Source organism: Lynx canadensis, chromosome D4 (assembly GCF_007474595.2).
Source record: "Lynx canadensis isolate LIC74 chromosome D4, mLynCan4.pri.v2, whole genome shotgun sequence".
NCBI classification, from domain to species: Eukaryota; Metazoa; Chordata; class Mammalia; order Carnivora; family Felidae; genus Lynx; species Lynx canadensis.
The window spans coordinates 55,644,659-55,666,588 of record NC_044315.2 but is presented as its reverse complement, the minus strand read 5'-3'; the positions used below and the strand labels follow the sequence as shown (position 1 = coordinate 55,666,588).

Genomic DNA, 21,930 nt, shown 5'->3' with positions numbered 1-21,930 from the left:
ATATGTAACTCTCCACAGTATATGTACCCTGGGCTCTCAACCCCCATGTGCCCTCAATTGGCTATGAACTTTCACAAGTCAGCCTGATACAAGCAAAAACCTAACCTTTTGATGGTCTTGCCTACCAGATTTGTACCATCATCCTTTGTTGAGCCTTTTCAGAAAAATTTGCCTCCTAGCCTGTTGCTCTTTGTGGGTGCAGCTCTGGGTCAGGTTCCTTTAGTTAGGAGAAGTATATCCATGGCATAGGCTAGTTGATGATTATAAAGCTGTCATTTCCTATTCTCTGCCAAATCCTGTTCGTCTTACCTTCACATGTCATTTTTATTAGTTATATCTGACAGAAAATGCTTGGGCATTTTCCCTGGGGAATGTAACTTTGTATGTGTCTCAAACCGACCCTGACCTGTCACAAGATATTGAACATATTGTACATACTTACAAATGGTTCTGGAGCTAAACCGATATGTTTCTTACAGCTACTTCATCCGTTCCAGCTCCAAAGACAACGGACCCTCCCTCTGCCCTCCCATCTGTGGGCTCACTGCCCAGCACCACTTCCTGCACTACGCTTCTACCCTCTGCATCCCAGCACACTGCCACTTTGCCCTCCATGTCCCAGCCTGGTGACCTGTCCAGCAGCCCCCTCTCTCAGCTTAGCAGGTATGGGGAAAATATGAGCTCACAGTGAGAGGCACAATGGTGCGAAGTCCTGAACCCTTATAGAAAGCTCTTCTAACGAACAAAACTCCTGTTGCCTGTAGCATGATGTCCTGGCCTTTTGTAATAATGCTTTAGCTCATTCATTTTGGCTGGACACTATCTCAGAAGCATCAGCAGCTGTGTAACAACATGTAATGCCCCTGCTGTCACAGAGCACTGGGGTCCCTGGGAATGGTGGAGCTAGGGTGTTGCTGCTGCTACTTTTCCTCTACCTCTCAGGAGTGTGCCCTGAACCTGGCCTGGCCTTTCCCACTCTGGGCTCGAGTCACAGTGATGTGAAATGAGAATGATGTTTTTTGTTTGTTTTTGTTTTTTAATTTTTTTAAATGTTTATTTTTGAGAGAGAGAGAGAGAGAGAGCATGCATGCATGCGCATGCGTGCAAGCAGGAGAGGGGGCAGAGAGAGGGCAAGACACAGAATCCAAAGCAGGCTCCAGACTCTGAGCCATCAGCACAGAGCCCGACGTGGCGCTCGAACTTGCAGGCTGTGAGATCATGACCTGAGCTAAAGTCAGATGCCCAACCGACTCAGCCACCCAGGTTCCCCGGGAATGATGTTTGGTTTCTGAGCAGGTGTTTTACTTGCTCCTGTTGTGGCTTCAGAGATTCAATTACTAGAATAGGGTGTAGGAGAATGGGTTTTGTTTGGTCCTCATCCTATATCTTTGGAGTATGCCTCTTTCCCTCTTTAGCCAGGAATAAAAGTGTTTGATTTGAATTCTGGATTTGATCGGAAGTCAGGCTTTGGCTCTGTCACGTGGGGTTGAACATAGGAACTTTCTTTCCTTGCACACAGTTGAAATGGGTGTCTCCATGACTGGCAGTGTTAGTGCACTCCTGTTCTAACTTTTTACGGTGTAAAGCGCAAATGATTTTAGTTGATTGAAGTTGTCCCTGAAGCCTTCCCAGGCCAGGATGTCCCAGATCCTCATGGTGAATGACCCTTTAGATCATTTCTAAACATAAGAAAACCTGTTCTGGTCCCCAAGGTGATGAGGAATGTGGGATGTGAAGCTGGGGCTACCCTTGGAGGGATGGGGCAAGCTTAATATCTGGCCCACCTGGACATGTGGGCCTCTCCTGTGGGTTGACTCAGTGTGGTGGACATGTGGTGCTCTGTTTTGTCTTCTAGTTCCCTCTCCAGCCATCAGAGCAGCCTCTCCTCTGCACATGCGGCACTCTCCTCCAGCACGTCACACACAGTAAGTGTCCTCTGGGCTCCCTCATCGCCTTCCCTGCTCAGCGAACTCGAGTGCAGAGCTTAGTCACGTGGTGATTGGAGTTTAGTCACTTGCAGGTGGGGTTTTAATATGTCTGAATATGTTTTGAATGTCTGAAATAACCTCAAATTCCTCAGGTGTGTTATCTCAATCTAGGTATGTGGTTTGAGCTGTTGCTTTTCTTAAGCACCACAGAGAACATCTTGATTCTTAAATTGGGACTTCCATGAAGGATTTGCTTCTCCAGAGCTGATCTGTGATGGGCAGGGCTCTTGGGGTGGATTTGTTCCTGAGCATTTACTGAGCTCCCTGTTTGTTAGGGGAGAATTTTGGACCTAGTCTGGGATTGGTCATGTTGAGGTATTTGCAGACTTTTTTGAGGAAAAAGGCTCATTGCAAGGAACGTAGGCTCATTGCTAACTTCAGCTTGGACTCCACCAAAAGTCACATTGAATCAAGAGCATTGTTCTAGATAACCTTCTGTTACTTTGTAAATGCCATTGTAGAGAGAATGCTTAGAGGAAAAAGAGCTTATGTGAGGACTAGCCATCTTTTGGCACATGCATCTGTCTCTGTCTGTCTGTCTGTCTGTCTCTCTCTCTCTCTCTGTCTCTGTCTCTGTCTCACAGTCCCGGCTCTTAGCCCAGTCAGTGGAACCACATTTCAGTTTTTTGGTGGTCATGAGGACTTTCCTTTTTGTGGCTTAGGTATTCTTTCCACTTACCTCATGCCATTGCAGGCCACCTTCCCCAGCTCAGAGGCAGACTTTGAAGAGGGAAGTCTGGGGTATGGAGGGCAGGAATGGAAGTATAAGTGGGGTGCCAGCTGGCGAGGGTCCTGATGTGTCAAGGAGCAACCCTAGGTGACGGTTATTGAAGTGTGGCTTCTTGAGGTGGTTTCTTGGCAGCACAGTTTCAATGGTGGGTGTGTATAGCTTGTGGTGAGCAGAAGAACGAACGTGGCTGAAATGGTGAGGAGGCAGGGTGGTGGTGGGGTGTTTAACTCAAGGCTAGGGGACACTGGAGCTGAGGGGTCTACAAGAGGTACCTAGATTGACCACGAAGTCCCTCACTGGGAGATAAGAAGAGAGAGATCTCCAAACAGGGAAGGACATTTGGGGTACAGATCAGTAGGAGTTGTTATAAATCAGGGAAATTTGTTTCCTCTGACGAGGTCATTTGCTGCAGAATGGGATGATGGTGAAGGGTTGGCTCTATCCTTCCATTAGGAAGTGACTATCATCAAGCTTTTCAAACTCGTTTTCCTAGTGAAATCTTGGACATAATTCTTGGTCATGAAACACATAGATCACCATATTTAAAGCAGAGTGTTGAGTAAGTGCCTGTACCCCTGTTTGGCCGATGGGAGCTGTGAGTGGTCCCTGCTTCCCTGGCCCTGGTGCGTTGGAGCCAGTGCTCTTGCTCCCATGGATTAGCTGTACTCTGTGTTTTAGCATGAAACTCCAAATCCTGTAGCCCAAATAGCCACAACCAGAATTGCCTCATCAGGGAGTCCCATACTCTGTCAGGTGACACAATTGCCACATTGCTAATATAATAATGAATAGTATGAAGAGATACATACTGAAATGTTTTTCTGTATTTATTCTGCTAGGTCCTGCCCCTTTTCCTACTCTTTTCTTGACCCACTGGAGTTGGATTTTTTTTAACCCATGAAATGGGAAATTCATATGCAAAGTCCTTTTCCCCCTACCTCTTGCCCTTTTTCATTAATAACATAAATGGGAGTATTCCCTACATAGTATTCTTCAGTGTTTTCCCCATTAACAGTGCATCTTTGAGATGTTTGTGTTGAGACCTAGATTCTTTCTTTTTCCATAGCTCTACGGCACCACATTACTCCCTCAGTCTTTTAGTGATGGAGCTTCAGGGCCATTTTCTGTCTTGAGTACAAAACAGTATTGCATTCGATAACCTTCTACACATGCTGCTTCACATGTATAGCTATGTTTGCAGGGTATATCCTGGAAGTCGAATTCCCAGGCATTTGACTTTTTTTTTTTTTTTTTTTTGAGAGAGTGAGAGTGGGGGAGGGGCAGAGAGAGAGAGGGAAGGAAGGAAAGGAGGGAGGGAGGGAGGGAGGGAGGGAGGGAGGAAGGAAGGAAGGAAGGAAGGAAGGAAGGAAGGAAGGAAGGAAGGAAGGAAGGAATCAAGGAAGGAATCTTAAAGCAGGTTCCATTCCCAGTGCCAAGCCTTACACAGAGCTCGATCCCATGACCTACGTGGGCTCAATCTCAGGACCGTGTGATCATGACCTGAGCCAAAATCAAGAGTCAGGAAGCTTAACCCACTGAACTCCCCAGACGCCCCCCAGGCATTTAACATTTTATACAAATTGCCAAATTGCTCTGTACAGTGATTTTAACCTATTTACCTCCTACTGGTAATGATTGAAATGTACTATTTCCCCACTGCCTCCTGAAATCATGTTATCAAATATTTTTATGTTTCCAGTGTGTTAATTCAAAAAATGGCCTGTCAGTGCAGTTTTTTTTTTCTCCCCAGTTAATTTCTATTTATTTTGAGAAAGAGATAGCAAATGGGGGAGGAGCAGAGAGAGAAGAAGACAGAATCCCAAGCAGGCTCCAAGTTGTCAGCTTAGAGCCCAATGCAGTGCTCAAACCCATGAACTGTGAGATCATGACCTGAGCAAAAATCAAACATCAAGACACTTAACTGACTCAGCCACCCAGGTGCCCCTGTCAGTACAGTTTTTAACTGAGTGAGCTTGAACATCTTCTTTCATATATTAGAAAGCCATTTAATCTCCTTTTCAGTGAGCTCTTCATATTGTTCATTTTTCTGTCAGGTCCTTGGTGTCTGTTTCTAGGAACCCCTGTTCAGGAGACTAGTAAGTAGCCCTTTGTGATGGGAGGTGCGCTACTTTTCCCAGGTTTGTCATTTCATTTTTGACTTTTGTATAGTCAGATACATCAGTCTTTTCATAGTTGTTATAAGTAGGTCTTTCCCACTTGAAGGTTATAAAGGAAATTTCAGGGTTTTCTCTTGCCCTTCGTGTCCTTGTGGAAGGTTTGGTGCAGCTGTGCTTTTCTGGGCTCTTTCTGAGGAGCTGGCTGCACCGCCCCATTGGAGACACTGTGCGAGCAGTTTAAATGGAGGGGAAGCCATTTATGCCAGCCCTTTGTGGCCCTCGAAGATTTGAGAGGTGAGGAACAGAGACAGGAGCCCAGTCAGGTTCAGTTGGAGGTAGGAAAGTATTGCTGGATGAGTTCCTTTCAGCAAGTTAAGAACTAGTTTTTTAGCAAGCTGCTTTTCTCTCCCCAGACTAGGGAATAGTAATTTTTTGTCCTGTGGTTAAGAGAGCTTTCAGTTCTATGACCGGTGATACCTAGGCACAGTGGTCAGAGCTGTTCCTCATTCTGCAGCAGGTGGTCAGCTTGGCTGTGTGCAAAGGACTGTGGAGCAGGTGCTGGGGCTGTCCTTACCCTGCTTCTGTCAGTGTAGGCTGAGGGGGCGGAGTCCTGTGGTGTCCCAGGAGACCACGGTTTTAGCTGTCTTTACCTTGCTGAACTGATTCTGGATGTCAGGGCTCTAAGATCAGTACTCAGATGGGTAGGGCAGCCTGTGAGGCTGGGACCTACACAGAAGTGTCTGTGTGGTGGAAAGCACGGTGCATGGTTGTCCCCCTTCTGGGATTTCTTATTCCTGAGGCTTCTCCAGGAGTTTTCAGACTACTGTTTTCTGCACACGTTCTGGTTTGGAGGCTGGTCTCAGTATTACAGAGCCAGTTCTTCCCTCTTTGGGCCTTGTTTTGCCCACCCAGATGTTATCTTTTCCACCCACTCCCCACACAGCCCTTAAAGCCCTTTCTGGTACCTTGTTCCTTCCTGGAGCTGAGCAGCAGGGCAGGCTTCCTAGAATTCTGCAGAGCTTTTGTGGGTTTCACCCTTCTTTCCTAGGTGGATCCTGTCAAACGGGCAGAAGCACAGGCCATGCTCTTCTAGGTAGGTCCTGGTGGCTTGCACAGTGCTCCCAGGTTCTGGAGCAAAGGGCTCCCTGTGACTTCCTTATCAGAGTAGTTAGGAAGCCCAGTAGAAGGCAGCTATTCCCAGACCTCTCTGACTTGGGCTGGGCTGCCTGTGGTGCCGTTGTTATCAAATATTAGTCTCTCCTGAGACCACTTTTCTGTGAGGTGGGTTCTCACCTCACAGTCAGATGTTCTTAGTTCATATGTGGTTTAGGTGGAGTTTCTGTGCCTTATTTCAGATACCTTAGCTTGAGCAACTTTAACAATTTTTAAGAGGGTGTTGCTCACAAAGCTCAATTTCAGTAGCTTGATATTCAGCTTATGAGTTGTGTCCTGATGGCCTCCTCTAGCTGCAGTGTGGGGGCCCACATTGAGCACCAAGCACGGAGCCCCTCACACTGGTCTTCAGAGTGCAGGCCCCAGTGCCAGACCAGGTTCTCCTGCACTCTTGTGTTTTACCCCCAGATCCATGTGTCCTGGCTTTTTTGTTTTGCCAGCATGCCAGCGTGGAGAGCACCCCTTCCCTCCAGTCCTCAGCCACCTTCTCAACGGCAGCAACCTCTGCCTCGGGTGCCACGTCCTCAGGGCTCAGCCTGCCGAGCAGCATGAACACAGTGAACAGCCTCTGCCTGGGCGGGACCACTGTGAGTGCCCCCAGCAGCAGTACCAGGGCCACGCCCTTGGTGACCTCAGGTGTGTGCTCTACAGACTTTTCCTATCCCCTGCCCCTAGAAGATGCACTTTCCACGTCCCAGGCTTCCCAGGGAGGATGCCTAGAGGTGGCTGCAAGGCATTCTGGGTAGCTAAAAGCGTAGGAACATCCTGGTCTCCCTCCAGCCCTGCCATTGCTCCCTTGTCCTCTTTGTTCCACTGACCTCTTGAGGCCCAGTCCTTCCAGCGATGATGTGGGATGGGTAAAATCAGTCTTCTGGGTAGACTCCCCCCTGGGCAGGATTCCTGGTAGCCTTTTTGCTTCTAGCTCCCCTGTCTTTTCTATCCTCACTCTTTCCTGGAGCTGAGATGGCCTGGTGACATGGAGGGACCAGGGAACAGCTATTTTGGGCTCCTTGTGGCCACTTAGTATGATTGATTCCTAATCAGCCAGACCTAGGCGGTCTGTGTGGGCCAAGCAAACTGTGGTTTGGTAGAAACTGCTAAAAGCTACCTTTGACACAGCCTGTCCCCCTCTCCTGGGACCGCTCAGCCTTCCTTCTGTTCTGAGGAGGCAGATCATCCTTATGTGCAGGTTTGCTTGGTGCAGAGTGATGGTCAGGAGTGTGGAGGGGTGGTGTTTTCTGTCTGGGCATGGATACCCTCTGATGTGGAAAGAGACTGAATGTGGTATCACGAGCTTTCGGTCTCCCCCACTTCCTGGCACAGCCCTCTGTATTTTTCAGCTGCTGCCCTCCCCTCTCGCAGTGGCCCCATGGGGGGCAGCACTATGACAGTGAGCTCAACTCCCCCATCCCCCACAGTAGCTGAGGCATCTCATTCTTTGTGGTGGCGTCTTCACTCCTGTGATTTTTGCTTTTACAGGCAAAGCACCCCCTAACCTGCCCCAGGGAGTACCTCCCCTGCTGCACAACCAGTACCTCGTGGGCCCAGGAGGACTGCTTCCTGCCTATCCCGTGAGTGCATGGTTATAGCTCCTGGCTGCCTGATTCCTTTGGCCTTAGCGGCTGACACCTGGCAGGACCTGGTGAGGTGGGCCTTGGGTTGCTGCAGCTCCTTCCCTGCTATTTCTCTCTAATCTAGTCTCCAAGAAAAGGTGTCTTTCCACAGCAGATGATCTGGTTCCCCTTCCAGAATATGTCCTAGCTCCTCAACCTTGTTTTGGGCCCCCATATGGGTCTGGGCTTCCCAGGGGATGGGATGTGAACCCTAACACCCTTTTTGGTTCTCATACAGATCTATGGCTATGATGAGCTCCAGATGCTACAGTCACGGCTGCCAATGGTGAGTGGGATGTAGCAGGGGATGGGGGGCTTTAGGCTCTTTCACAGGTCCTCCCTCCCTAGGCCTTCACTACCACCTGCTGAGAAAGCTGCTTGCATCTGGGGGTGGTGCATAGTGCCACTGTCGCTTGGGCATGAGTGTCCTGTGCTTACTGCGTGGGAACTTGAAAACCATTGGGACCTTGGGTCCCAGTAGGCAGTGTCTCCTACTGAATGTGAGTCCTTCTCTTCCTTCATCTCCCCCCAGCTCCCCCTAACTCTTTTTAAAAAGACAAAACATATGACACAAGGTGGGGCTGCTTGACTGCCTCTAGAGTTTTTATCAAGTCCTCCTCTTAGAAGTGCCTCTTAAGTGGCCATCAGTGATGCTTTGTGATAGCAGCTTTGCTTGTCTGTCCCCAGCTGAATCACCCACTGGAGCTGACACTCTCTAAGGGCCTGTGTGGGTCTGACCTGCCATCACTGCTTGCTTGTAAGAATACTGGCCCCAGGATGTCCCTGGTTGCTGCAGCCTCACTCTGAGGCCAGGGCAGTGTCTTGAATGTGACCCTCACTCCCAGGATGAGGTGCCTGGCCTTCAGGCACATCACCACAGTGGGGCAGGTGTTCCCTGACTGACCAGCCTACAGGCTGCAGCGGTGCCTCTCCCACCTTGGTCTGGCATTTCCCAGACTCCTGAGAATTTTCAGCAGCCAAGGGTGCCTGTTACATTGTTGGGAAGTAGAAAGTTATGCAGATGCCTCTGCTGAATGTGGTGTTTCCTGTTCCCTGAGGAGGAGGTTTTTCCCCAGTGAGGTGTCCTTCCTCAGCCTCTTCCCCACTGGACTGCCTCCTGCTCTACCTGCCCACAAAGAGCTCAGGGTCCTGCAGGTGTCTCCTCCACCTCCCAGGCCTGGTGGCTGAAGCTCCTGTCTTTCAGGAGAATGCTTCTCAGGCTTCTGAAGTATTTCCGGAGGTGGAATTGGGGTAGTTGGGCAGCTCTTCCGCTTGGGTGCAAACCAGCAGTCCATCACACTGCTGCCCAAGGGCCTGCTGGACTCTCCAGCTGCTGCCTGTGTCCTCGAAGGACCCAGAAAGGGTGTTGAAGACGTGATAGCAGATTTCTAAGGTGGTCAACAGAACTTAGGGTGTCTGGGGGTTGCCTGAGGCTTAGGACTTTGCAGAGGAGCTAGAAGTGGCCCTGGCCCCCTTATAGCCATCTGACCCAGGATCTCCAGGCATCAGAGGTGGAATATAAGAGGGTGTCGTGGTGGAGTCCTTAGAAGTGTGTCATTGGGATCCCAGCTCTGGGATCCTGCCTCGTAGTCTTTGTATCATTTTGTGCCTTAAAAGAAATCCCCTCTGAGCCTACTTTTGAGATACGTTGTGTTCACTTTCCCCTTTGTTCATTTATTAGCCTCTGGTACTTTTGTGTCTAGTTCCTGCCTTTGGTTTTTCTTTTTTCTTTGAAAGAGCTCCCCCTCCTGGGCTTTCTCTAGGCCTGCCTCCAGTTGTGACTTGCTAGCTCTGTGACTTCCCGGTCCTGCCTCCTTCTGGGGTTCAGGGCTGAGGAAGCTATGGGTTTCCTGAAAGTTAGGTGGAGAGGAGGCCGAAGGAGGATATAAGTGTCATTCCTTGCCAGGATGGCTCCCATCTGGTTGTGACCAGGCACTGTTGGCCACAAAGAAAGCAGGAAGGCTTTCCTCTGAGGTTTAGCAGCCAGGGTACAATATGTCTAGGACTGGCAAAGCCCTGGGTGGCGAATAAGGTCCAGGTCAGACCTCCCTTTCTCCATAGAGCTCCAATGTTTTGTGCTCTTGGCATCTACACTTGCCCCAACTCCTCTGTTTTCAGTGCTGTCAGGACGGAGTGGGTGGTGAGGGGCCAATTCAGGACCTTATCTGGGATCTTTTGTACCTGTACTTACCTGGCTTTATGGTTCTGACCCCTGTTAAACCGTCAGATAGCTCCTCTCCTGCTGGTTCCTTTTCAGGGTGCTTTCCTAGCTGCTCATAGAATCTGTCACGTAGGAAAAGCCACTTGAGTTTGCCGGTGGCATTTACCAGCTTCCATCTGTGCTGTAAATTACACGTGAGATTGGGCCTCCAGTGGCTCTGCCTGGTGAAGGCTGACGGCCTTGTCAGTGTGTCTGCCCACTTGTGGCTGCCACATTGCACAAGTCCGAAGGACACCATTTACTTTGAATTCTCTTTGAGTGCTGCCCTCTGGAGGTATGCATGTGTTGCTGCAGTCTGGCCTGTCCGCGGAGCATGGCATTGCCTGGATGGCCTGTGCTGCCTGCTTGCCCTGCTCTCCTGGGCCTGGGACAAGGCCATTCTGCTGATCGAGCCTCCCTGGTCTCTCCTAGGATTACTATGGAATTCCCTTCGCTACACCCACAGCTTTGGCCAGCCGAGATGGGAGCCTAGCTAATAACCCGTATTCAGGTTAGTCTGTTCAGGGGGTGGGGAGTGGGGCACGGGACTGTAGCTAATCCTAGGAATCTGGAAGCAGAAGGGCTGAGAGAGGGCTGCGAGCTTCCTGTTGTTGAGGTGGCAGCCAGACCTGTTCCTGTTTGCAGGAGACAGTCTGGCTTTTTTCCTGGTTGGATAAGGAGGGAGTGGGGGCAGTGATTGGAGTTCATGATTCCTCTTCTCCTAGGTGATGTCACCAAGTTTGGCCGAGGTGACTCTGCATCCCCCGCGCCCCCCACCACGCTGGCTCAGCCTCAGCAGAGCCAATCCCAAGCCCACCACACAGCCCAGCAGCCCTTTCTGAATCCTGCGCTGCCACCCGGCTACAGCTACACTGGCCTCCCCTACTACACAGGCGTGCCTAGTGCCTTCCAGTATGGGCCCACCATGTTTGTGAGTATTTGTGTGTGTGGGTGGTGGTGGTGGTGGTGGTGGTGGTGGTGGTGGTGGTATTCCAGCTCTGGGGAGAAGCAGGGAGAGAGGGACATGACCCTACTCAGTCTCACCTGGCCTTCAGGAATGTTTTAGGCTGAAGCCAAAGCTACTTTCCCGTCTATTTTTATAGCTGCTAGCACGTGTTGTACTAGTGACCACAGACAGGTCCCTTGTGGTTGTGCTACCTGCTGCCTAGGGCTAATAAGCTGGTGGGTACCTGACCTGCTCCCCCTGCCCTGGTCCTTCACTGATACCTCTCCTGCTTCCCCACCAGGTCCCTCCCGCCTCAGCCAAGCAGCATGGTGTGAACCTCAGCACCCCCACCACCCCTTTCCAGCAGGCCAGTGGTTATGGCCAGCACAGCTACAGCACAGGTGAGGGGTGCTCCCAGCACGGAGAGCTGCAGATGGGACAGGCTTGCCTAGCTCACACGTACCTCTTGTACCCTGCCACGCTAGGTTATGATGACCTGACCCAGGGGACAGCAGCGGGAGACTACACCAAGGGTGGCTATGGTGGATCATCGCAGGCACAAAACAAGTCTGCAGGTTCTGGGCCTGGCAAAGGTAGCGTCTACCCCTCCTTTCCAGGATTGAGGCCCAGAGTAGTTGTCTTCTACTGATTCTTTCTCAGGCAAGGCTGTCCCAGAGAGTCCTTGGAGGTGTGGGGGAGGCTAGAACCTGGGCCCTATTGGTGTGAAAACAACTGCTTTCCCTCCTAGGAGTGTCTGTGTCTTCAAGCACCACCGGCCTGCCTGATATGACTGGCTCGGTCTACAGCAAGACTCAGGTGAGGGGAAGGATTCAGGTGGACGAGGGGGTGGGTGGGAGGTACAGCCCGAGCTGGCCCTTACCGTTGTTTCTTTACCCTGCAGACTTTTGATAAGCAGGGATTTCATGCAGGGACTCCTCCACCGTTCAGCCTGCCCTCGGCCTTGGGCTCCACCGGGCCCCTGGCTGCTGGAGCAGCCCCTGGTTATGCGCCCCCACCGTTCTTACACATTCTGCCTGCCCACCAGCAGCCTCACTCACAGCTGCTCCATCACCACCTTCCACAGGATGCCCAGGTGAGCCCAGTGATGGAGGCAGCCAACCTGCCCTGGACTGGGGGTTCTGTTCCGCCCCTTACAGCCTTCTCTCCTCCTCCTCCTCCTCAGAGTGGCTCGGGTCAGCGCAGCCAGCCCAGCTCCCTGCAGCCCAAGTCGCAAGCCTCCAAGCCTGCCTACGGCAACTCTCCATACTGGACAAACTGAACCCTGAAGAGAGGGGTGGGCTAGGGCGGGGCTTACCCTGGGCAGGAGAGAACATGTGGAGCCCATTGCTCTGGGAGCCCAGCACCCTTTCCTAGAATTCCTGAGACGTGTAACTGTGTCAGCCGAGCCTCTGTGGGGAGCCTGCCTCCCAGACTCGCTCTTGTATGTAATGTATTTATGTATGTATTTGTAAATGTGATAGAAGTCTTGGGAGAGTGGGGGGGGGGGTACAGCTGCTACTCTTAGCCAGGCCTGCTCTCCCAACTACAGCCCCTTTTCACTGTAGCAAATAACCCCCTCTTTCCACTTCTGCCTTTAGGCCTTCTGTATAGCCTCCCAGCCAGCGGGCAGCTGGGAGCAGTGTCTGGAAGGGCTGGTTGAAGGCAGTTTGGGTTTTGGGGTCAGGTACCAATGAAGAATCACGACTTATTTTGCTCCCTTGTAAGCCATTATTTGAGGTTTCCTTCCCTGTGTAATTACTTTAGCCCTCGCTTTCTGAGAAACTGGTCCTTTTGTCATTTGCCCTGTTCCTCTCCTGCCAAATCTTGATCTGGGAATAGCAGAGATATCCTTCCTGCCCAGCGTGAAAGTGGCACCTGTTTGTCTGCATATAGAGCAGAGGCTTCTGCTTCTGGTCTTGTCCCCAAGAGACTTGCCTTCCTCTGGCTGACCGTTTTTTCAAAACAGTCTGAAGTTGCACTCAGAGATGTTGTCAGTCTGCTCCCTTTAGAAAACAAAAAAATCAAAGATACGCTGTCACCTCAGTGAGAACATGTCTCCAAGCAAAGGCTCCTCTATGCCAGTTGTCCTGAACCAGGTGGGCGACTGTTTCAGGGGTTTTCTCTTCTGCCCGATCTCCACCTAATAAAGTTCTGAGAGCATGCACAGTCTCTGTGTGGTGTGACTCAAGGGCAGCTTAAGGTGGAGGCTGTCTTCATTATTCTGGGCAGCCTGGACTTCATAGGGCTGGGGCTGAAGTATAGCCCGTGTGGTCAGTCTTCTGACGATAGGGTGTAAAGGCTTAAATTGGTATTCCTTCTCTCGCCTCGGCCAGGTCAGCATCCAGAGGGTGTAAAGGTAAATGATAAGGCTGAAAAGACTGCTAACCCTCCTGACCGGGCAGGGGCAGTGGTTCTCAAAGTTCATTTTGATAAGGCAATCTCTGTTTGTAGGGCCCGGTCAACAGGAATACTAGGGCAGGGTAACTTCTTTTCCAGACGTCAGCTGACATTAAAATAGGAAATAAAGGTAAGAACTGAGGATATTTTTCTCAGGGCTGGAGGGAGAGTTTGGACAGCTAATCCTCCTTTCCATCCTGTGTCCTTCATCAACCAAAGAGAATCTTGATTAATAGTGAAGGGATGGGATTGAACAGACTAGTGAGTTGGGGTGGTTTGAAGTAGGTAAGCGGGGCCTGGGCTAAATACCTGCTCCACAAAGTCCCAAGCAGCCATTCACCTGGGGCCAGGATTCTAGTACAGCTCCTTCCTCCTGCTCCTAGGCCATCAGGGAGGAACCAGGGCCATCCACTATTCCTGTTTCTGACACAAGGCAGGTCGCCCCACCATAGCACTACTATGCTCCAACGTAGAGGTGTTGCCAGAGGCTTTATAGCCTCCCATTTCATTCCTAAATAACCCCCTCAGACTAGACTAAGGAAGCAGCAAACAGAAGTGGTGCCTCAAATACTGGTCAAGTCAGTGTGCCAGAACCAGCCCAGGGTCAGTCTTCACCTTTTCTGCTTGTGGCCTCTAAAATCAGTGGTCATTTCATGAGTTGGGGGGTACGTGCTGCTGTTGCCCACAGCTTGAGCTCCTGACCAGGAAAAAGGTAAGTGCTGCACAAGTGAAACTAAACAGGGACTGTAATTACATGATATGATCTCTTGCCTGATCTCTGCTTATTAGCAGCAGGAAGTTCAAAAGACAAATGACGATGAAATCAAAATGCTTGCCTAAGGAGGGCAGTGGAAGCACCCTCATCCCTTCACCAGCCTACGTGTATCAGCAGGTTGTACCCTACTTAATAAGAATTAAGGTTAACAGATGTTTGTATCTCTAATAACCTTTCCTTAAAAAACTAGTAAGGACTGGGAATGTTTATTCTGTGAGGAGGTGAGTTGAGCAGAATATCCTAGAAGGCAGGTGAGTGAGATTCACTTTTGGTTTTTAATTTTTCAGCTGAATCATGGGTGTAATCTTCAAGGGAACAGTGGAAATATTGAGACCAGCTTTTAGTTTTCTTTAACACAAAGAAAGAAGAGGGTCATCCCATGGGGAAGTAGCAATACAGGTATATTTTATTTCACATTTTATTAGTAGACAGATGGGCAGAAAAAGACAAAATAAACCACTAAAGGGGAAGTTCAACACAAAAATGCATCAGATAATCTTTTCTCATAAGTTAAACTGAAGAAAAACATCTACAATTTCAGCTAAGAAAACTATTAAAGTCAGGTGTGTCCTGCTGGTTTCAGAATAGTTGAAAATTGCATCTGAATCTTTTTATAAATGTAAACCATTTTTCAGAATGGGAGGGGTGGGGAGTTAACTTTCAGTGGAGAACTACACACTTTCCCCTTCAGTCTCTTACTGCATATGTCCCAAACATAAGGAAACCAGCAAATAAAGAAGCAAGTAATCACCAGGGAAGAGGAAAGAAGGGACTACAGAAAAGTTTGGCTAATAGAAAAGAACTCTGGAATGATACGAAATAGAGGGGGAAGACTTTGAGAAGCAACAACGGAATCGTGATATTACTTTCTCCAACCAGCCTCAAAACACACAAACCTGAAGAGCATCCAGAGAGGCCTCCACTAGAATCAAAAGGAATCTAAAAATGCAGGATTCTGAATTCATGTCAACACCAAATAATCACAACTGTACTTACAAGGTTGTGGCCTGAGCCTGAGACCTCTACTCTCAAAAAGAAAAAAAAAAATTACATGCTCAAGTTTTCTTTTGCCACAGGATGTGTTCTCAGGACAGAGCTCTGGAACCAGCATCTGGGTTTTACAGGTCAGTCTGAGTTCTCAGAATGTCTACCTGCTAGCCAATCAACACATGCCAGTCTTTTCTGGAATTGATTGTACTCTATCAGAGGCAAACCCAGCCCTCAACAGTAACACCCCAAAGGGCTGAGAGGTATGACCTCCACCTGGCTCTCTGGCTCCCTGAGTCAACGTGCAACAGAGGCCAACAGGGCCTAACGGGACAGGGCTGAGCAACACAGCACCTTCCGCAATGCCAAGGCACCTGGCCTGCCCTGACAGAGAAATGCTTTCGCGGTAAGGGGTAAAAGAAAAGCCTTATAGGGCTCCAAGAGAGCAGACCAAGCTACCAGCTGTAAACGTGTGTGGGGCTGATGGGGTAATCCGAGCATTATGAGACTTTGAGCTCCAGAAGATAGGCAGATTATAAGCATGAGGTGTTAAAAAGCTAGTTCCAACATCTTTCTATGAGAATGTGCGGCCAGTGTTTTGTCACAAAGAGCTGCTCTGTTCTCTGAATCTGACTGGAATCACTAGATTCAGGGGTGTAGGTAGTCCTAGCCCCATGGGGATGGGACAGAGATTCTGGGACCAGGCTCAACACTGTCCCATACGAACCTTTGTATGTTAACATCCCCACTTAATAAATACCAAATCAAACTTTAGAGGCCAGAGAGGTCTGCTGGGCATTAGTCAGCAAATGTTTGGAGTTTGAAGAGCTAATGAAAACCCTGAGATCAGAAAGGAAGGAGGAGCTAAGGAAGTAAGCATCACCTACTCTGTTCTAGGATCCATCCTACCCCTGTCCCTCATCAACCCTTTGGTTCTTTCTGAGCTATGATCTGAAGAAGTTGACACCAGTGCACAGGGATCTGGAGGAGGATCGTAGCCAGTCTCTGCTGTATTTTCCTTCCGAAGTCTAATTTTACATTATAATGATTTTCCCCACTGAAAGAACACTGCCCTCCTATGAACTGGCCCACTCCCAAATGAAACAAAAATCACCGCCAAGTTCTGAAGTCCCTGGTTGGTGAAGGCTGATGGATCTCAATATTGATTGAAGTAACACGTGATTGAGACCGGGGAAGTCAAAGCTGCAGCACAGTTGGAAGATCTAGCGTTGCCCAGACACTGCCTGCAGCCAATTCCCTCAGCCCTGCTAGAAGAGTCAAGGCAGCCCAGGGCAAGCTCCATGCACAACTTCTGCTTGCCCTCCACAGCCAGAGTACATCGAAAGGAGAGAAAAGTCCAGGTCACATCCAACGAGGAAAGCGGAAACTGGTCACTCGTGTCTCCTATCCACAGCTATCACTATCAGCATAAGCAGCTCAATGAAAACCAAAATCTTAACACATGCACCTAGGATTAATACTGAGTAATTAAAACTGGCTACTTACACTCTCACCATGAGGGTTTTTTAAAAATCTTTGAGGGAAAGGCCATGTTCACATAAGATGTTTTTTTATCCAACAGTGGTCACCAGTAGTTTTGACTTTTTTTCCCCAGCAGCATCAACCAAAATTGGCATAGTGATTTTAAACTCCTTGTTCCCGATCACTAAGACCACACACACACACTAGTCTCCACTCTCTCCCCACTCCCTCGGGGTGGGGAGGGTAACAACTCTGTCTTTAAAATAAATAGCAATCAAGTGCTCAGTTCTATGTAAAGTATGAATATTTATTTCAGGCTTTAGATCCCAATCGATTTCAAAAAACAAAATCTGATCTTTCTCTCAGAGTAGCTGAGGCCCCCTGCGGTGTTAGGATGATTTCCTGGAGGCTGAAGGGTCTCTGTGCCCTTAGGAACACATTTCATCAGGCTTAGCACAAAGTCCCTGATGCCCACTGTATCTCAGCCTTAAGATGGGAAAGGAAACAAAACTCCCCACCATGGGGCTGATCGAATGCACACACACTAATGTAAATGAGCAGCTAAATCTTGGCAAATTTGCTTTTTTTTTTTTTTAAAGTTTGTTTTGTGGGGTTTTTATATTTTTTTTCCATTTTCTTTTGCTACTCAGCATATGCAGCACTTGTGAACTTCCAATGGGTTCCCAGCTTTAAACACAAACGTCTTGATGAAAGACTAATTCTTCAAGAATCTAAAAACAGACCAAAGGTGTTTTTGCCGTGAACACTCTGTAGAGACGAAGTGAGGCGAAAGTTTGGGTTTAAAGAAGAAGAAGAAGAAAAAAAAAATCAATACAGTGATGGAAGGGTAAAGAATGCAAGAATTCAGACATTCTGTGGAGGATTACTTTCTCTCCATTAAGAGGTCCATAAAAAGGAGCAAACTGAGATCCATAAGGGGAGTCAGCAGGAGCCGTGTTTGTTTTTCCCACCCCCGTGATAGGTTTTTGTTGAGGGGCCACTGCTAGGTCCCCACTTGCTCCCCTCCCTTTGGCCTGAGACGGCAGGGCAGTACAGGGGCACTGAAGGAGCACGTCACGACTCCTCATTCCCAGAATCATCATCATCGTAGCAGTCGGCATCTTCCTCCTCCTCATCTTCATCATCGATGTCATCGTCATACAAGTCGTCATAAAGCAAATCTGAGCTGTTGTCATTGGAAGGCACTTTAGTTTTGATGCAGTATTCCGCCAGGGTCGTGGGGACCTTCACTCCATCCTTTTCTGCTTCGGCTTTAGTGGCTGAAACCTGTTTCCTGAAGGAAGATGGTTTATGTTAGTCTCTATCTTGAAGATAGATTTTACAACTGGCCTTTCTTAATAATCAACATTTTTTATGATTCAGGTTTCTGAATTTCAGTGCCTGCCTAAAGGCATCTGACAGATACTACACCACAGGTTCTCAGCCCATCAGGTACCATGTTGAAGAACACTCAAATAATAACCTGGAGGGTATTTAGAAGTAGTGGATCTCAGATGCTGGTCAGCCAGGAGTCACCTAAGAGACTTTCTTCCCCTGCCTCGTCTCACACCAAACTCTATGCAACCCCAACCACTCTTCTTTATTCAGTAATCCTGCCATTTGCACTTAAAGTAGATTCCAAATAGCCTATGTTAGTTTCCAGTGTTGCATGACAACCTGCCTCCTACTTCATTTCCCACCCAAAACATACAGGCCATCCCTGGTTTGTTTTTTTAGTAACTTGAACACCGCCTGTTCTGTGTAGATCACTTGCTCTTCTCCTGATTTACTAATTTGGCTACTTATGTCACTCAGATCTGTACTTAGAAATGGACTGTTCTAACAACCCAATTTAAAGCAGTCACCTAGTCATTCCTTTGCATTATGCTACTTAATCACTAGTATATTTTCTATGATCCCCATTTAATTTTTCTGTCAGTTCCTTCCTCTTCCACCCAAATGTCAACTTCATTGGAGTGGAGACCTTGTATTTCTTACTCACTTTAAAAAAAAATGTTTGAGAGAGCATGTGTGCACACACACATGCAAGTGGGGGAGGGGCAGAGAGAATCCCAAGAAGGCTCCACCCTCTCAACACCCCTATAGGTGCACTCATTAAATGGTAATTTGCTTACAAATTCTTATCAGTAAAGTGTGAGCTCCTCAAGGAGAAAGACTGCCTTAATGACCTAACAGTACCTGACATGAAGCTGATGTGTAATAAATGTGTTAAGAATTAGAGAATGAGATAAGCCCTTAAATTAAGAAAGCCTGGGTGGCTCAGTTGGTTAAGTGTCCGAATCTTGATCGGCTCAGGTTATGGTTTCATAGGTTCATGAGTTTGAGCCCTGCCTCAGGCTCTGCACTGACAGCATGGAGCCTGCCTGGGATTCTCTCTCTGCCCCTCCCCTACTTGTACACTCTCTCTCTCAAAAACTTTACATGTGTATACACACACACACACAGTCTACTCCAGCTCCTTTAAATCTTCAGGTTTTTACTATTTATACTAATTTATCTTCAATCTTTGGTATACACCAATCACCTAAGTGGCTGCTAAAAATGAAATACACATGCCCAGATTTTATCCTTATAATCTTATTAAATGACTATGGATATGAAAGAGGGTCTAAAGGTGATTCTAGTGGGCAGAAATCGTGAAGAAATGCTGATCTATATATATTATTCAGCTATATTTTCTGTGCAGTTTTTTTTATACATCACATGGCATTGTGCTGACTAGAGTTATAAAGAGGGACTCTATTTGTATAAATTCTAGTGCTTACTAAACTATTCACAGAATGTGCTGGAACTGTCCTTGGGGTTCTATTTTAAGGGAATAAAATCTAACAGTACTAAAGGGAAATGAATTTGTTGCAATTCAAGTACCAATTCTTGGGTACTGTTAAAACCTTATGTCCTACTCAGGATATGATCGAGAGCTGACTGGTTCAGTCCCAATAACTTCTACTTTTTCCCCCCTTTTTATACAGATGGAAAAACTAAAGACCCAAAAAATTAACTGATAAAAAAGTCATATGAGGGATGGCGAGCTATATAGGTAGACTCCAAATCTCTCACTAAGAAGCTTCTAGGACTCTGTTCAACCATATACTATTGTTACTGATAATAATGATACCCAGAATATACTTGCTGGTATGGTCAAAAGGGCCAGTAAACTATAGGGTTTCATTAAAAATTTTGAAAACGGGGGTGCCTGGGTGGCTCAGTCGGTTAAGCGTCCGACTTCAGCTCAGGTCACTGTCTCAGTTTGTGAGTTCAAGCCCGACGTTGGGCTCTGTGCTGAGAGCTCAGAGCCTGGGGCCTGCTTCAGATTCTGTGTCTCCCTCTCTGCCCCTCCCCTGCTTGTGCTCTGTCTCTGTTTCTCAAAAATAAATAAATGTAAAAATTTTTTTAACTTTTTGTAAACAAAAACATCTAGAATGTCTGGAAATACTTTGGGTATCTGTTACACTTAACGGACATGCTGAAAATACTGAACAGTGTCCCTAGAATGATTCAGAGGCAGAGTCTGCAAACTTAAGTGACTGAGAACCTGGAGGTTCTGGTTCCCAGGAAATCAGATCTGCAGCATTATCTTCCAGTGTGTGCTCCCTCAAAAGCCAAACTCATTAGGCTCAGGCAGAAATATCTTCCCAAACAATATTTAAGTTTGATTTAAACCTTGGTTCTGTATGAAGACTTAAAGTAATCAAAAGGAAGGTAAAACAAAGCACCTTACCTAATGATTTCAGCATATTCTTTGTCTTTTCCTTTACTGTCCCTCCATTTCCTGAACATAACCGAAGCATCCACATTGGCTGGGGAGAAGGTGTTGGGCTCATTGAGCAATGAGATTACACTTAACAGGATAGTCCTAGAAATAGAAAAAAAAAGGGGGGGGGGAGGGGATCAGCTACAAATACTCATGTTTACAAGATCCAAAAATATTGTGCCTTTAAGACTATAATATTTGAGACCTTAGGGGAAAAGAAACAATTTTGTTTTGTTTTCAGTACTCAGCTGGTAGGCTGAAACAAGCTGCTAACTAGGACACAAAGAGGAAATCTGCAAGCCTATCACAGAGGTCATGTGGCAGGGCACACAATAAAACTCTGTAGAAGACATGCACTGTCTTCAACTGGCTACATGTTCCAATCTGCTTCCAAAGTGGAAGCCTGAAAGCTTTTCAAATAACATTTTAAAAACTACAAATTAAGCGCAATAGGAAAAGAAAAAGCAAAAAATATTTAGCTTTAAGGCCATCCTTTTGTGGGCAAAGTTAAAAATGACCCTGCCCCACAAATCCACTTCTTATCATGGCTGCTTAAGAGGATCTAAAAAAATGATAATACACACAAACGTATTTCCTTTCCATACTTAGGGAAGGAAGACACTTAAGCAGGAGAATGGAGGAAAACAACATCCCAGGCAAGGAAGAACTAGTTTCTATTTACTAAGCACTTTGTGTGTGTGAGAGGCACCAACTGTGATGTTGGATGTGCAGTAGTGAGCAAGTTAGATGCTGTCCCTTATGTGCCAGGGTTTCTATGTCTTGGAGTTGTTAAGACAGGCAATTTTCATCCACAGATAAAAACCAGACACTTTAACCACAGGGAATAAAATTTCTGTAGAAAAATAACCAGACAAGGCTCCAAAAAGGCTTTAAATTATTCCCAAGGTTCTTTTCCCTACAAGCTACATGCATGTATGTAAAGAAAAATTGGGGAGGAAAAATTAATTTTGTATCTTTTCTCACTGGCGTGAGCTTATAGGTTGCATTGTTGGAAAACAGTCTTTTGCTCCTGCCCCAAGCAAAAAATAAAGGGATTGAGTCAGGCAATTTAGATGTTTGGTTTGATGAAACCTTTTCCTAAAAAGAGTAAAGAGTTTGTTATGTGATTATACAAGTGAAAGGCACTTTCACAGAAAACTTTCCCATCTAGTTAAAATCCATTCATCATACACCCCTTTCTATTAAATTAACTCTTTGCCCTTCCCCACAAAGATCCTTCTGGATTTCTTCAGTAATTACATTATAAAATAAAGATTACCAAAAACTTATCACTGCCAATGATGGGAAATGGACATAACATCCTAGAAGCAAGAAACAAACAAAAGGGGGTAGAACATTCCATAAGGATTGCCTCAGAAGAACATATCCAAAACCTGTTAGGAAGATAAGGACAGGACAAAGTGTGGTATAGAGAGGGGGAAAAAAGAGCTATAAGTGGTCTAGATCTGCACTGTCTGCAACTTCCTATGATGATGGAAATGCATAATCTTTTTATCCAATATAACCACCAGCCACATGTAGTCAATGAGCACTGTGAAAGGTAGCTTGTGCAACTGAAGAACTAAATTTTTGACATTAATTTTAATTAATTAAAATAGTTATGTGTAGTTACGTAGTGGCTACCACATTGGACAAGACAGGTCTAGGTAAGTCGTATTAACTGAATTAGGAAATTTGTCCCATGAGTAGTTTAACCAAGTTGCTTTTCTTATACCTTGTGTTTACT

The 21,930-nt window shown here is 47.2% G+C and overlaps 2 protein-coding genes across 11 annotated transcripts in view; one reads left to right on the top strand and one right to left on the bottom strand.

Annotated features, from left to right (window-relative positions):
• UBAP2 (ubiquitin associated protein 2) overlaps positions 1 to 12,931 on the top strand; it is a 109,709-nt gene extending 96,778 nt beyond the window's left edge. For 8 of the 9 annotated variants that reach the window (XM_030292707.2, XM_030292710.2, XM_032595549.1 and 5 more), the window contains 12 exons: positions 480 to 663; positions 1,856 to 1,925; positions 6,449 to 6,644; positions 7,488 to 7,579; positions 7,860 to 7,907; positions 10,254 to 10,332; positions 10,547 to 10,752; positions 11,069 to 11,168; positions 11,253 to 11,360; positions 11,516 to 11,583; positions 11,669 to 11,860; positions 11,951 to 12,931. In XM_030292707.2, coding sequence (XP_030148567.1) covers positions 480 to 663; positions 1,856 to 1,925; positions 6,449 to 6,644; positions 7,488 to 7,579; positions 7,860 to 7,907; positions 10,254 to 10,332; positions 10,547 to 10,752; positions 11,069 to 11,168; positions 11,253 to 11,360; positions 11,516 to 11,583; positions 11,669 to 11,860; positions 11,951 to 12,046 — 1,439 coding nt within the window. In that variant the 3' untranslated portion in view covers positions 12,047 to 12,931. The remainder of the gene's footprint in view (positions 1 to 479; positions 664 to 1,855; positions 1,926 to 6,448; positions 6,645 to 7,487; positions 7,580 to 7,859; positions 7,908 to 10,253; positions 10,333 to 10,546; positions 10,753 to 11,068; positions 11,169 to 11,252; positions 11,361 to 11,515; positions 11,584 to 11,668; positions 11,861 to 11,950) is intronic. The other variant, XM_032595550.1, reaches the window with a different exon arrangement.
• Positions 12,932 to 14,323: 1,392 nt separating this feature from the next.
• The window catches only part of UBE2R2 (ubiquitin conjugating enzyme E2 R2), a 118,596-nt gene continuing 110,989 nt past the window's right edge, over positions 14,324 to 21,930 (bottom strand). Inside the window, exons 4-5 of one of the 2 annotated variants that reach the window (XM_030292716.1) lie at positions 20,151 to 20,285; positions 14,324 to 17,702 (exon numbers count right to left, since the gene is read on the bottom strand). In XM_030292716.1, the coding sequence (XP_030148576.1) occupies positions 17,483 to 17,702; positions 20,151 to 20,285 (355 nt within the window). In that variant the 3' untranslated portion in view covers positions 14,324 to 17,482. The remainder of the gene's footprint in view (positions 17,703 to 20,150; positions 20,286 to 21,930) is intronic. The other variant, XM_030292717.1, reaches the window with a different exon arrangement.